At 37.0% G+C, this 16,584-nt stretch overlaps 1 protein-coding gene across 2 annotated transcripts in view; it reads right to left on the reverse strand.

Annotated features, from left to right (window-relative positions):
* The window catches only part of LOC139968498 (cGMP-inhibited 3',5'-cyclic phosphodiesterase 3A-like), a 131,961-nt gene that overhangs the window by 2,539 nt on the left and 112,838 nt on the right, over positions 1-16,584 (reverse strand). For both annotated transcript variants that reach the window (XM_071972621.1, XM_071972622.1), the window contains exons 10-11: positions 1,025-1,186; positions 423-600 (exon numbers count right to left, since the gene is read on the reverse strand). In XM_071972621.1, the coding sequence (XP_071828722.1) occupies positions 423-600; positions 1,025-1,186 (340 nt within the window). The remainder of the gene's footprint in view (positions 1-422; positions 601-1,024; positions 1,187-16,584) is intronic.

Raw genomic sequence — 16,584 nt, forward strand, 5'->3', positions numbered from 1 at the left:
CCAAATGATGTACAATTCAATTCTGCAGGGAAAGTTCAATTTCCCAGCAATATTTCATGTTTTCATATTTTTTGTAAACAATTTGGATTTCTTCCTCTCTGTCTACCAACCAGGAACATCCACCTAAAACATCAGGCATATCTTACTTACTGTTTGGGCTAATAAGTACAGCACCCTCTATATACAGAATACAACAACTTCATCTACATACTTGCTTTGTTCTACCAAATGATCTAGAATTCAATTCTGCGGCGAAAGTTAAATTTCCCAGCAGTATAAACCAATCTTGAACTTACTGTTACTATATAGTCTTATTTATATTTTCCTTGACAAGTGGGTGGAGGTAGGAGGATGGGGGCAGGGCGGGGCAGGGGATTTTATTTATGTAAATGAGAGAATATCAATAGAAGAAGCGTGCTTACTGCTGTCATTATCTTCCTCGTCCAGCCAGAGGCCGGGGAGAAGCCCCGCAGAGCCGTACGCATTGCACAGTGGAGCTACCAGATGGTTTATGAATCCCTCTTGTAGTTTGGCTAGTTGAGAATTATTCCTGTCCATGTACGGTGAAATGGGCAGACCAAGCTGGGCTTCTGCATCACCCTAACAGAGGAAATAAACCAGAATATGTTAGCAGTTATTAATATTTAAAATTTTAATCCAAAATGTTTCAATATCCAGAAAGGACAGTCTTCCTATGTGAAATATAGAGACATGTTTTTGAATGAAAGAACCTTTTTTTTACCAATTTTGAGCTAGGAAATCTACATAACATATGCAAATTTGAAATCATTTGCATATTTGCATATCATTTGATTGTTATAAAAAAAAAATTATTCATGCGAATTAAAGTTTTGAATAGCAAAATATTAGTCCTAAAAAAGTTTTGATAAAAAAGTAGATATATCACTCACATTACTTTAAAATTAAAATTTAAATGGTACAAGACAATGACAAAAACTAACACATGTATGGAAACATTTCTCCAGTGGTCTTGCTCTAAGTCGGCAAACAGTCGGCAACTTACCTGATCATAAAATTCTTTCGATATCCTGCTCGTCCAATTCATGTGCAGATCCTTCTGCTTGGTAGGCCCGGAGATGTCCGCTAGTTTGATACACATCTCAGCCACCAAGAGCCTGTCACCCTCAGAGGCCCAGTTGATACCCGAGGCCTCGACATCATTAACCTGCAAGAAAATTTTAATGATGTCCAAATATTATATGGAAGGTTAACGTTAACAAAATTAACCTGTGAAAAAAGGTGAGTTTATAACGGAATAAGTCATTCCCATCTGAGCCAATGGTACGCTAGTTTCAATGTGACTCAACCAGGCCTTCTAAGAGAGGGTGGGGTGGGGGTGGGAGTGGGGTAGGGTGGGGTGGGGGTGGGGAGGGTATGGAACAATGCATGGATATGCTACTGAATTTATGGAACATGAAGTGTGTTCATAATTACTAGGCATTGATTTTATTTTACATAATAATATTTTAGGAGAACAACTTAAATATTAGATCATCCCAGTTCTTTCTTGTTAGAATATTATTACAGTAAATTGTGGAAAAAAAAATTAAAATGTAAAGTTATCCAACATCTGATTGACAACAATGGGGAAAGTTTTTTTATTATGAAATAAGCTTATTCTTATTAATGTGATATACTCTGTAGTTGTTGTCAATATATTCGGCCAAAAAAAAATATTGAAAATATGAATTCATCCTTCATCCGTCAGATATAAAATAGATATTGGGAAAATTGTTAATTAAATAAAACAAATGCTTATTAATGTAAATATGCCACAGTTCCGTTTTTTTTTTCATCCACTCATTCTCGAAATACAGTCAGATTCTGTTACTGGAAATATGACCAAATACAGGCATCTGACAAACTTTAAATTGTAGGAACATTGTAGGTCGGCTCAAGAATTTTGGTGGTTGACTATGTTTCAATAAATATTTCGATTGAGAGGTGAAGGGATGGTTGAATTACGAAAAAAAGATTTTCAGAAAAGGTTTTGATGTAAAAAGATACTATGAAAAAGTCATAAAGTTATCATCATCCTCAAAAAGTGAAAAATTTTCTTCCTCCAATACCCCCTCCACTTCCCCTCCCCCTCCCCACACCACCGCCTTCGTCATCTTCTATAGTCATACAGAGTACTAGAAACTTATATATTGTATTATAATCTATATTATTTTTAATAACACAGTACTAGCTATAAAGTTGATAGTAGATCTGGCCAGCAGCTGTTGACATGATAGTCTTCATCATGCACACGTTATCAATCACCATCATTAGTATTATTCTTATTATGATTATTATTATCATCTACAAGGCACAACAATCATTCTCATCTGGTGCCGGCTTGCTTCACCAACATTGAGAGCTGCCCTTCAAAATGAACAACAGCTGCTTGCCTATTACTTCCGATTGGGTTCATGGGCTGACCCAGTTTTTCCAGATGTGATTGAACGCGAGACAGAACATCATCGTCGTACACAGGATGACCTTTTGGATATTTCATGTCGCTGTTTGTGATGACATATCATTCACTTATTAATCCGTCAACACTTGCGTATCGATTCCTCCAATCAGAAATAGGGCAAAAGCCATACATGCATTACAAAGTTTATCAGCAAGTTCCATCAGCAGGGCAAAAAAATGGTGCATTGAAGCACACCCCAACCCCCCCCCCCCAACCAATCAAAAGCAAAAATATGATAGTGTATGTCTGTGATATTCTGTTAATCTGAATGTCAATAAAAACAGGTTTTGGTGGAATGTTCATGTTGACTTGCCTAGATAGCAGAAGGCACTAAATTCCTAGCTTCAAAGAATATCCATTAACATCTTAATAGGATAATATATGCTGGTATGTTACACACACATACATATATAAAAAATCTGCCACAAACTATGTTGTATTGTATAGGATAATAAATTCTTCAATATGAATCGCAAACCTCATCAAAAATTCCAAGAATTTCAATTCAAGTTGGATGTACTATATATGTATTTGTGTTTATTCCATTTGTTTTATTGCATAGAAACTGTAAAACAAAAGGACCTGTAATTTCACGGGAAAACCAAGATCAAACAACAGATTTCTGCTGTAACTACATCTAACGTATTAAACACCTACAATAGTAGGTTAGGGTGAGTGTGACCAGATGCCTCGATAGGAAAACAACCTGTTTCACCCACGAAGCTATTTAAAACGACATGGTCATTACTTTCCACTTTCCTTTATGAGATATAACGAATCATAAAAGCCTTGTGTTTTGTTGGGTAATTAAGAATCCATTTACCAATCTCACATCTCTAACTATGGTTAATTATAAACAACACTCGATTGTTCTGAACCGAACAGTCCAAAGGTTAACGATGGCACGAGAGTAGCCAGGGGCTACGATGGTAATCAGTGCGCACTTTAGGAGAGAGATAGTGTGACCCACTTCATTATCTTGTACGTCTCTGATAATTATTACACTTGCTGAGTGGTTTCAGAACCTAGTAATAACATCATCATTAAAGACCTCTGTCAGCTTGCTTGATGTGGCTATTAAAGTAGGATTGCATAAACGATTTTGCCCGTTCCAATCCGAGGCACTTAAAGAGTAATTTTTACAGATTATTAATTCTATATGTTATTCCCATTCCAATCATCAGAGATGCTCAAAACATTATTGAAGTACATGTACAGAAAACATGCTACTGTTTGTATTTCCTGTTTCTAATCAGATGCAGGGAGGGCTAATTTTAACGGTCGTCTGATCGTCCAGGACGACGAAATTTCCATTCGAACGACCAAATTCAGCTGAAAAAGGTTGACTAGTTGTTTAATACATCAAGTTCAGGTTGCATTGTGAATACAAATACCCCGAAATAGGTTAAACTATGAATTGATATGTCCCTCCGTTAACTTTGGACTTTTGTTTCACTTTGAAGGTTAAACAAAGATAGTGGTAGGCCTATGACTCAGCACAAATGGAGGCTTTACTGTCCAAGCTGGAATTCTGTTCACAAAATCTGCCCATCTCTCCATGGTACAACCAGAAAAACAGTCCTTAAAACTGGGCCATGAACACCCAAGGCATTAGTATAATTTGAAAGGGGACAACATCTGTCATATTCCTGGTCCTACATCAGAAACACTCAAGGCATTAAAGGATTGGTTGGGTGTCTGAAATGTCTATCTTGTATGAAAGAACTTTAAAAAGACAAACAGAATAGTGAAGAAACTACCATGATAGCATTCTCTGTTAAGGAGATATCACACTTTGAAGAATTCAAAATTTCTTTGCAAACGACTGGTGTAGAAAGACTATAACTGTGAGGGTGTGATGTCACATCCTCACTTCCTTAACATGTGTCAATATATTTCATAAAAAAATACTAACATTTTTTTCCACAAATCTAAAAAAATATAATCAAACATTCTTCAGATGGTTATCTCAAATACTTCCCTTGACACATATGAGATCTCCTGACGTATCTTTTGGTTGTATGTCATAAAATCTGACAAAATATATTAATAAAATAACAAAGACTTTTCAGGAATGTGAGGATCTGACGTCACAGCCAGTCTGATTTCAGCGGTTTCTACACAATCAGATAGAACTTTAAACTTGAATATCTCCTAAACGGAAAAAAGATATTTGAATAATTTCTTCACTATTGGGTTTCTTTTATTGTCCTCTTTCATATAAGATAAACATTTGTGACACCTGAACTAAGCCTTCAAGCATGCTTTGTAATTCTTGTACAAATTGAGTCATTTTCCATGTTATTCCTGGTCCAATCAAATGCAATCCAGGCATCAGTGCAAATTGTAACGGTTAAAAATACAATAATATTGAATGTCGTTCCTACTTCAATCAAAGGCAGTCTGTTTTTCTGCTATACATATCGGGGAGGCTAAATGATCAGTATAACTTTCAAAAGCATTTCAACGATAATCACATGCTGCTTCTGCCCTGATTCTTATATGTAAATTAAGACTATGCAGAGGAACATTCCTCCGTGTCAAAGTGAAGTGGGTCTGTGTGTTAGCGTTTGTTTTCTTTTTTTCCTGCTGGATTTTACATAAATCTGCCGTGATTGGAATGAGACCGACTAGCAGACCAGTTTCTTGTCCAAGTGTTTTTGATGGTAAGAGAGAGGTTATTCTACAGTATACAAAATCAGTCTACTTTATTTAACAACGTCTGTACTAGAACCGAACAGAGTAATAACATCTTTAGAGAATCATTACAGTTGATTAAAACTTCCAAATCTCTGCACATTATCATCCTAAACATACAATTTAAACATACTGTAATATTGTCACATATCTGCCATAACGAGTGCAAAACATTTGACGACTGTATACACCACTGCAAACTCCCTCGCTGCAAAAATTGGATTAAGGAGTGTGCACACCTCAGTGGAAATGCTTACATTATCATTATGAATGTTAATCTAACGATACAGTTACTTGAAAAGAGGAAAAGGACATTTTTGGGACTCAACTGGTGTGGATGCAGAGGGCTAGGTGTATGGGAGTGTAAAAACCCAAACCCCCTCAGAAAAAGTAAACAGTAGTAGCACAACCTTACATGTGCACCTAGTTATAGATCTTACTTATAGCCCAACTATGCTTCAGAATTAAAGTACCATTTCTCTTCCGATATTTTCATTTTTTGGGGGTGTGAGGGAGGACCACCATGACACCCCCTTACATGAGAGGCAGCATTACACCCCTCCTTTTTCAAATCCCTCATAGGCACCCCCATCTTCCCTCCTCCCCCTCTTACCCCCTTCCCCTTCCATTCCCCCCCTCCCCTGGTTCAACCTGGGAGTATAACTACATGGCTCTAATCTCATCCTAGCCCAAAGAAATGAAATTCTTTGCTCAAATTCAAGTTTGTTTATAACTGCATAATTAGGTTTTGATTATTTTAATCAACTGTATCTTTCTACCATTGATGGATCTATCATCTGTATGTACAGACCGACTTGGGAAAAGACCCAAGTTATAACTTTCTGTACATTAAAAGTTTGGTGAAGAGCATAGCTCAACGGCAAATCCCTACTCAATGTCTCTGCGACGTCATCCTTCGACGAGTGATCAAAACCATCATGATTTCAAAACTTCATGAGTTCAAACTTCGGTCAAGTTACGTGACCGGTAGTTGTTTAAACTTTCAATTCCGTCACCAATTCCCCTTTCAAGTTGCAGGCCTAGGTTCAGTGGTCTCCATGATGTATGTAACAAGTTCATAAATATGCATGAACTTATCAATCTTCTGCCCTTAAATATGGATGCAGAATTGTTACATATCCCCAGATGGCGCAGGTGTCTTTTCAGCGTTCCGAACAACTGACGGCCGGTTATCGCAGGCAACTTAAAGGGATACACTACCCTCCCATCACTAATCGTAATCGGCACGACCAGTTATCAGAATGAAAGCCAATTATTATAAGAGGCTATTAAGCAGCCAAATATGCACTTCACATCAGGTGATATTTATCAAATTTGTAGTTTTAACTCATTTTGAATTGAGTGTTTCTTATTGTTATTTGTTTTTCTAACCATTTGGAAGATAACTTCAGATGAGGAAAACCATGGATTTCTCCTGTATGACAAACCCACTTTATTTTATCCTGCCCAGGACTTGAACCCCCACAACCTTCCAGGGCTTGAACGCCACAACCTACTAGGGCTTGAACCCCACAACCTTCCAGGGCTTGAACCCCACAACCTTCCAGATTACTGGTTTTAATTGTTTCTAACGCAACTGCTGTCCTCATCCACTTGACCAAAGCAACGGCTGGAACACTTCAACAGCACGTGTGCTTAAACTTACGTCCAAGATCATGCATGGTAATGAACTTCAGTAATGTCACATTCAGTCAAAGTCCTTACAGCAGATGTTCCCTTACTGGGGTGCATGAACCCCAGGGGGCGTGTGAGTCCATCCCAGGGGGTTCGTGATAAGTTTCTGAAAGTCAAAACTACTGTAGTGTACTTTTTGTTGAACTACATTCTGATATATTATATAATTTAGTAATGTACAAAAGTGTGTGATACAATTCGTGATCTGATCTTGAGTTTCCAAATAAATATTTGTTTATCTCGTTTTTTTTTCATTACAATATTACACTATGAACTTGATCTTTTACGAAGCACTGTTATGCGTATTATAAATTAATAATGACTCAGATCGTGTCTCGAAAAGTTGGGGGTTCGTGGACAACTCTGACATCCACAGGGGGTTCATGGGGGGATAACGTTAGGGAACCCTGGAAGACATTCTGCAGAATAAATGTTATAGATCAGGAAAAAAGGCAAAAAATTAAGTTTAACTGGTGGTGGTTCTGTTGCTGTTTGAGGTTTTAACGCATTCTCAATAACAAGCTTTCACTCTCTCCCGCCCCTCTCCCCCTTCCCTCCCCCTGGACTACTCTTTTCAGCTCACACACAAACACACCTATTACATCACCACTCAATACATCATATCATCACTTATTGGATATAAATAATTCACACTTGAAGAGAGCTTGGTAGCACTCCTGAGTGTAACTGATAGCTCCATGTTTACAAGCAGGTTTCCGTACATCATATTATCATCATGATCAGAAACGGTTTCAATTTACCGTAAATCAATGACGCTTCCCAGGGATGGAAAAATAGATCATGTTACAATATTTCATTACAGACTGTAAGAGTGAGTCAAAAGTATATTTCTGTCAATCATAAAATCAATCAACAAAACTCTTTTGGTGAAAAAGTTTCGGTCTTTTCGTCATGTTGCAGATCCAGTTCCTGTTTCTGATCAAAGATCAAATTCCCAGATGTCAGTAAATCAAGAAGATCGAAATTAAGGGTATTTTATACTGTATAGAAATCAGTACTTTCATTATGCATTCCACTTAACAGCATTAAATTTAATGCACGTTTTCTTTCGACCCTCAATGATCGGGTTAATGATACAGCTTCGATACATGACTTTCAGTTGTATTAATTTAATTCTAATGATCTCGTAATTAAACATGTGGATGTTTTACTTACGGAGATCTGACAATAACTATACTGTACAGTACTGTACATCAATGAGCTTTCGCCATATTTTATGATTTGTTGGTGACATACACTTTAACTCAATGTGCAGTGATGTGGAAGTGGGAGTTACATTTCTGAGGATCTAATCTAGCCGGAATATCACTACAGAGGTTTCGACCTCTCAGACAGACATTACTTCTTTTTTTTTTCATTTTTACATTTTTCTTTTTTTTTCATTTTTTTCATTTTTTTCATTTTTCTTTTTTGAGAAATGCAGGTGCACAAAAAAACAGATCCAGATTACATAAATGAAAGTCATATTTCCTTATTTTATTATTATATTATTATATTTCCGGTAAAATGTACGAAGAATCGGCACTGTTCGCTCTCGCATTCGGGACTTGATCTCGAAATCTTGTTCCCTATTGGTTTAGATCAGATCAGAAAGCTGGGGATCACAAAACTCAATTTGAACACTTGAAAGACCAAGATAATGCCATACTACTAAAAGACCGACTCCATAATCTCCTGAGCACTCCGGTTAAGACGCACTTCTCAAATTCAATGGTAGTCCGGCATTATTCTTAGTTTTGATGGCATGAATCACAACATAATGCCATAGTACTACAGACCAACTCCATAATCTCCTGAGCACTCTGGTTAAGACGCACTTCTCAAATTCAATGGTAGTCCGGCATTATTCTTAGTTTTGATGGCATGAATCACAAAATAATGCCATAGTGCTACAGACCACACTCCATAATCTCCTGAGCACTCTGGTTAAGACGCACTTCTCAAATGCAATTCATAATACCGCTTTATTCTGAGTTTGATGCCATGACTCATGAATCACGAATCACGATGATGCATATCGTAAACAACCGACCAATCAGTTACAGATGTTTTGACAAGCTACAGTGACTGCATCTGGTGCTCATGGGTCTTTACTGAAGGGAGACCTTACAATTAATGTAAACACAGACACGAGTTGTTCTCAACAATCCCGATCATGTTTTCCCACTTTACGCCTCTGCAGATCCAGTCATATTTGGGCACGGCTTCGTGCCTTCCACTTAACGCAAACTGACAGTTTGCCATATTTAATGTTCTCAACACCATGTGGTAGGCTACCGGCAGTGATGATCGCCGGTAAATTCTTCAAACCTTTGCTTTCATTTGATTTCCGCTGAAGGAGAGGATTAGCCCATGCACGATGATGACAAAACAGTATTGTATTACATAGAAAGAGAGAGCTAATGCAAAACACACTCTAGCGAAGCATAAACACTCTTAAAGCACTTTGTCAGATACAGTTGTTTAATATCAAACGACACTTTCTACCATGTAACAGCAACCAGAGACTTTTACAAGCTCTTCTGTTACCGTTCCCATATAATTCCATGTGTGCTACATGTATAGTAATCTTACAAAGGTGAGTTTAGGCAGAATGTACATATAGTTACCACATAATTCCATGTTTGCTACATGTATAGTAATCTTACAAAGGTGAGTTTAGGCAGTATGTACATATAGTTACCATATAATTCCATGTTTGCTATATGTCAAGGAATCTTACAAAGGTGAGTTTAGGCAGGATGCTTATGGTCTTGGTATGTCATTAGTCCAAGGAAAAGGAACAACAACAAATCCGAGTGCTAGTATTTTAAGGCGTTAGAGATTCAGGTTTTCAAAATATCCAGCTTTAAGAACTATGCTTAATTGTCTTTGGAACGCTTCTTTAAGGCTAATATTGATGATGACAATGGCTCCTCGGGGCAGGCTTAAATGTTAAAGTTACTTCAGTGTTTTATAAAAGATAAATCAACCACCACATGTCTTCATAAATTTACAGGAATGACAGAGCACCCTGTATTCGTGTGACATTCAACAAGCTGACATGTTTCCAAATTACATGTTACGTGCTGCAATAAACATCTTACTTATCCATACTGTACATTTATACTGCATCAGAGGAAAACGGAGCTAATGATCCATGTGTTAGACTAAGTAGTCCAGCCGTTGTAATTGATGTCCCTCAGGAGTTTACAGGGTCCTTTCTCAGAAAGAGGGGTAAAGGAATACATCGTGGACTGACTGCAGTGTTTCTAAAATGGCCTACAAATTACAGCACCTCGCACCTCGATTCATCGCTCTAAAAACTCAATTCGAGTGTGATCGGGATCGTAAAAATTTGATTCTCGATATATACTATTTCGTGATGCGTCGACGACAATAAAACAAAAGGAGGATTTAATATGCAAAAGAGAACTATTAATTGACTGAAAAATGTAGCAGAAATGTTTCCATAAATAGTTAATGAATAAAGACAGTGACTTTGTACTCTCTGCATGACATATTATAAATTGCCACCCAACGAGTTGTCATCGATCTTGTGACAGACAATTCACCGACAAGCAGCTTGACAATCCAATCAATTCTTAATTAGCCATAAATCTGACAGCAAAAAGACATGACTTATTTTTCTTGGGGGGGGGAGAAAAAACAAGAAAGTGTTCCAATAAATCTGGCAACTCTCCAATTTTTCGTCATGAAATATTAACCTAATGCTGTACAGATAAATACCACGCAGCAGCTAGCATTCAGTAGCTAGTAGAGGAATCGTCTGTCTCTAAATACTGCCAGGTTCTTTTCTGAACTTCATTTTCTCACGCATGGCTGGAGCTGACAAAGATGTCTAGAGCTACAGATAAATCAACCAACAAAACAGGTTACAAAGCATTCATATTACACATACGTTATTACCTTCTGGTTATGGTGAGTAACTTTGCGTCGGTCAACTACAGTTACGCTTCACTCTTCCTATCATGCGCATTTGCAATTAACTCCTGGTCCACGTACCCGCACTGGTTATGACGATTGTGCCTTTTCTGTCGCTGCGCCTTCTCTTAGCAAAACAAACTCCCATTTCACGTTCGTGACTCTCCCTCCCTTTCTATTTTCAAGAGACAACTTAAAACATTTCTGTTTGATTCCTAGTTTCTTTTTTTCCCTCGGTTTCCTTTGTCACTTTCCTACTTTTGTAAAGCGCTTTGAAACGCTGTATCAAGCGCTATATAAATGAAACTTATTATTATTGTTATTAACATGGAAATCAGATAACATGGAAATGTCCTAGGCCATCACAACGGCATAGTTATGCAATGGAGAGTTATGCAATGGAGAGGAGCAGGAGAAATTTCACACAGTTAAAATTAAGAAACAAAGAGGCTGTAAGTTCAGGATCAGCAAAATATATGCCTCATCGTTTGCCCACATCCTCCCCTTATATCCTATGAATATGCATGAAGGCACAAACCATTCTATTGTTTAAAACTTATGCTAAATCTCACGGACTAGAATTTTAGGACTGGAGGAGGGGGAGGGGGGATTGGAGGGGGTTGCAAACATTTGCCATTGCCAACACCCATGCATGAAGTACAAGAAAACAAGCTATTATGCCATCTGATTCTTTTCATGAGAATATCATGCTGTGTTTTCCGCTACAAATAAGCAGCTTGTACGCTGACAAATTATAAATACTTCCCCAGTATCAGACAAATAAATTCACTACATCGAAAAAAAAAACTTTTCATGATATTTATCTCCTCTGTGTTGAAATGATTAACAGAAAACTTGATCTATTCTTCACTACTTTATTGATATTAAGTTAAGGAGAGCCTGTCCATAATCAAAGGTAACAGAAATAATAGCCTATTCCACTTCACATTTATGCAGCTCAAATCCTCCACACTTCTCTTCCTTAAACATTGCAGAAATTTTGTTGTTAATAATTTTCTTAAAGGTGGGGGGAGGGGGGGGGGGGAATTGTTGGTGATTTGAAGTTTGACCAAAGTGGGTTAACCCTTTCCATTGAAGGATTGCTAGACCTTAAAATAAAACTAAGAATATGACAAACTCATACCAATTTTACGAGAGCAAAAAATTAATAACGGTGACTAAATCTAGACAGTGGCTTCCACTTTGGCACTTGACTGTATATGTGTGCTGTCAAGTACACAACATTATACATACGGAATATACCGAACTAACATCTCTCAATTTAATCAAAGAAATTTGTCACAAGAAAGACAGATTTAACACTATGCCAATTCAATCAATGTCTTTACTACCAAACCAGGAGACAAAAACAGTCACACAAAAAAAAAAAAAATTATTGTCATATTTTTTCTCGCCAATATATTGCATCCCGATAGATAAACCTCGTCAATTTTCAATAACGCAGAACAACACATTTTCATCCCACTCTGTTTCTTCTTTCCCTGTTCATCTTTCCTAATCGAATTCCAACATCCGACCTGACAGATTTTACCTCCGACTGTACGCTCGTTCAGCTTTGTCAGAGAGCCTGCTTTCACTAACCGACCGTTGCTGCCGGAGGGATCACGGAAGGTAAAACGTGGTGAATCTTTAACAGAAGAAGAGTCTTCTTGTATCTATGGCCAGGGGAATATCACAAGACACTGATAATTTAATTGCAAACAGTCGGCCGCTTAAGGGATTAAGAGATAAGTTTCGATCGATACATCTCCGAGACACATCCAAAGTGATTCTCGAGCTATTATTCTCTGACTTTCCATATTTACAACATTTATGAACCACGGAAAAAAAAAAAAAATAATATGGCGGCAGTGAAAACTTAATCGTAACAGAATTCGGGAGCATGTCTGCGGTGTGTTTGGAAGCATACAAAGGAAATGTGATTACCAACAAAATTGATGCTTTTATTGCGACAATTTTCTGAACATGAAACTGGGTTGCTACACTCATCTGAGAGAAATTAATTTCAACATTCTTTTGAAGGTGCAAAGAAAGTTTTGAGCTACCCAAATGGAAATGGGATTTTCAAACCAGGGAACTTTTAGGTCTCAGGGATATTTAGTTCTATGCCCCAACTGTGACATGAGCAACCCATACAGTTCCAAAAGGTAGTGGCAAAATTAGTCTCGAGAGAAGTGTCAGAATTTAAAGGCAGGAATGAAAGGGATTAAATCCACTTCAAAAATCACACCAGAGAGAGTACGCTGTAACAACGTTGGCTATTAAACAAATGCGAATTATTCTGTCGTTAAATGACAATAATTTTCAAAATCGGGGACAACATTTCAAAGTTCACTACTTGAGCCATTGCAGTGTTGTGTATATCACATTGTTAAGTATTGTTGTACAAGTATAAACCAACAATTTACAAAAAACTGACCTGAATATACTAAATATACTGAATATACTAACTCGCGTGCAAAGCGAACTGGCCACAGTGTGTGATCTGTCACTTGCAGCTCTCTGTGCTGCTTCTGTTACAATTCTGGTTCTGCTTATTTTGTTTTATTCTCGTAGTTGTTCACTAATAGCTTGTTTATTGTATGGTTTTGTTTGTATTCACTACTGTTTCATGTTTACTGTCAACGGAAAATCATTTTCCATTTTAGTTTTTGTTTTCTGAAATGGACAATGAAGTTTTCTATCTATCTATATATATAATGGGATAATGGGATTTTCAAACCAGGGAACTTTTAGGTCTCAGGGATATTTAGTTCTATGCCCCAACTGTGACATGAGCAACCCATACAGTTCCAAAAGGTAGTGGCAAAATTAGTCTCGAGAGAAGTGTCAGAATTTAAAGGCAGGAATGAAAGGGATTAAATCCACTTCAAAAATCACACCAGAGAGAGTACGCTGTAACAACGTTGGCTATTAAACAAATGCGAATTATTCTGTCGTTAAATGACAATAATTTTCAAAATCGGGGACAACATTTCAAAGTTCACTACTTGAGCCATTGCAGTGTTGTGTATATCACATTGTTAAGTATTGTTGTACAAGTATAAACCAACAATTTACAAAAAACTGACCTGAATATACTAAATATACTGAATATACTAACTCGCGTGCAAAGCGAACTGGCCACAGTGTGTGATCTGTCACTTGCAGCTCTCTGTGCTGCTTCTGTTACAATTCTGGTTCTGCTTATTTTGTTTTATTCTCGTAGTTGTTCACTAATAGCTTGTTTATTGTATGGTTTTGTTTGTATTCACTACTGTTTCATGTTTACTGTCAACGGAAAATCATTTTCCATTTTAGTTTTTGTTTTCTGAAATGGACAATGAAGTTTTCTATCTATCTATATATAATGCTTCTCAAAAAGTAGAGATCTAAAGTAGACCAAACTTTAACCCAAGACACATGTCAGAAAAAAGACAAATTAGACTTTTTTTTCAAATTTGAAGTCATTTCTAACTTTAAACAAAGCTTTACTAATTAAACAAAGGAATTATGCTGTTGTGGGATTTTTTCTCCTTGTCCCAAACTTAAAAGCATGATCATTGTTTGTGATTTGCCAAAGAATTGCTCAGATTCAAAAAATCACCCAAATACTTAGAAAACTCCTAAATAAAACCTATAAATTCAATCTTAGTTTTCATTCAATCCAGTTCCTTTCTATGGTTTTGTTTTATCTGTGGGAAATTTGATAAAAATTTTAATAAACTGAGCTAGTGGAAAAAGAAAAGTTTGTTGTTCGGCTGTCAAATAGACAAAACGATAAGTTGACTTCTTACTTGAAAATGTTAACGGCTGATAAAAGGGATACCCTTTAGACATAGGTCATAGAGAAGAATGAAAAAAAAATAAAGAAAATGGAATGGTAACTGTCTGATGGAAACCATGTGTCTAGGGGCTGTAGATGCTTTAAGCCCAGAGAACTAATTGAGAAACCAATAGGGCATGAATTTGATTACATCCAGAGGCAACACGAGGCATTGATATCTGAGGGACATTGACCGTACGTTTCAGGATTAGTTCGCATCTCGTAAACTTGACGTAAAGTGGCGGACGAGATGTACAGCAAAGAAAGCATTATTTTGTTTTGTCGTTCCCTCCACAATTTCATGAAACCTGCCGAATATCACTCTAAATTATTATTGGGATTGATCAAACTAAGACATGTCTTATGTATGTATGTATGTATGTATGTATGAATGTATATATTGTATGTATTGTTTGTATTGTATGCATTGTATGTATTGTATGTATTGTATGTATTGTATGCATTGTATGCATTGTATGCATTGTATGCATTGTATGTATTGTATGTATTGTATGCATTGTATGTATAGTATGCATTGTATGCATTGTATGTATTGTATGTATTGTATGTATAGTATGCATTGTATGCATTGTATGCATTGTATGTATTGTATGTATTGTATGTATTGTATGTATTGTATGTATTGTATGTATTGTATGTATAGTATGTATAGTATGCATTGTATGTATTGTATGTATTGTATGTATTGTATGCATTGTATGTATTGTATGTATTGTATGCATTGTATGTATTGTATGCATTGTATGCATTGCATGCATTGTATGTATTGTATGCATTGTATGTATTGTATGTATTGTATGCATTGTATGTATTGTATGTATTGTATGCATTGTATGTATTGTATGCATTGTATGCATTGTATGTATTGTATGCATTGTACGTATTGTATGTATTGTATGCATTGTATGTATTGTATGTATTGTATGCATTGTATGTATTGTATGTATTGTATGTATTGTATGTATTGCATGTATTGTATGCATTGTATGTATTGTATGTATTGTATGCATTGTACGTATTGTATGTATTGTACGCATTGTACGTATTGTACGTATTGTATGCATTGTATGCATTGTATGCATTGTATGCATTGTATGTATTGTATGTATTGTATGTATTGTATGCATTGTATGCATTGTATGTATTGTATGTATTGTATGTATTGTATGTATTGTATGTATTGTATGTATTGTATGCATTGTATGCATTGTATGCATTGTATGCATTGTATGTATTGTATGTATTGTATGCATTGTATGCATTGTATGTATTGTATGCATTGTATGTATTGTATGCATTGTATGTATTGTATGCATTGTATGCATTGTATGTATTGTACGCATCGTACGCATCGTACGCATCGTACGCATCGTACGCATCGTACGCATCGTACGCATCGTACGCATCGTACGCATCGTACGCATCGTACGCATCGTACGCATCGTACGCATCGTACGCATCGTACGCATCGTACGCATCGTACGCATCGTACGCATCGTACGCATCGTACGCATCGTACGCATCGTACGCATCGTACGCATCGTACGCATCGTACGCATCGTACGCATCGTACGCATCGTACGCATCGTACGCATCGTACGCATCGTACGCATCGTACGCATCGTACGCATCGTACGCATCGTACGCATCGTACGCATCGTACGCATCGTACGCATCGTACGCATCGTACGCATCGTACGCATCGTACGCATCGTACGCATCGTACGCATCGTACGCATCGTACGCATCGTACGCATCGTACGCATCGTACGCATCGTACGCATCGTACGCATCGTACGCATCGTACGGATCGTACGGATCGTACGGATCGTACGGATCGTATGCATCGTATGCATCGTATGGATCGTATGGATCGTATGGATCGTATGCATTGTATGGATTGTATGTATTGTATGTA

The sequence above is a fragment of the Apostichopus japonicus genome, chromosome 1 (assembly GCF_037975245.1).
Source record: "Apostichopus japonicus isolate 1M-3 chromosome 1, ASM3797524v1, whole genome shotgun sequence".
In the NCBI taxonomy this organism is placed as follows: domain Eukaryota; kingdom Metazoa; phylum Echinodermata; class Holothuroidea; order Aspidochirotida; family Stichopodidae; genus Apostichopus; species Apostichopus japonicus.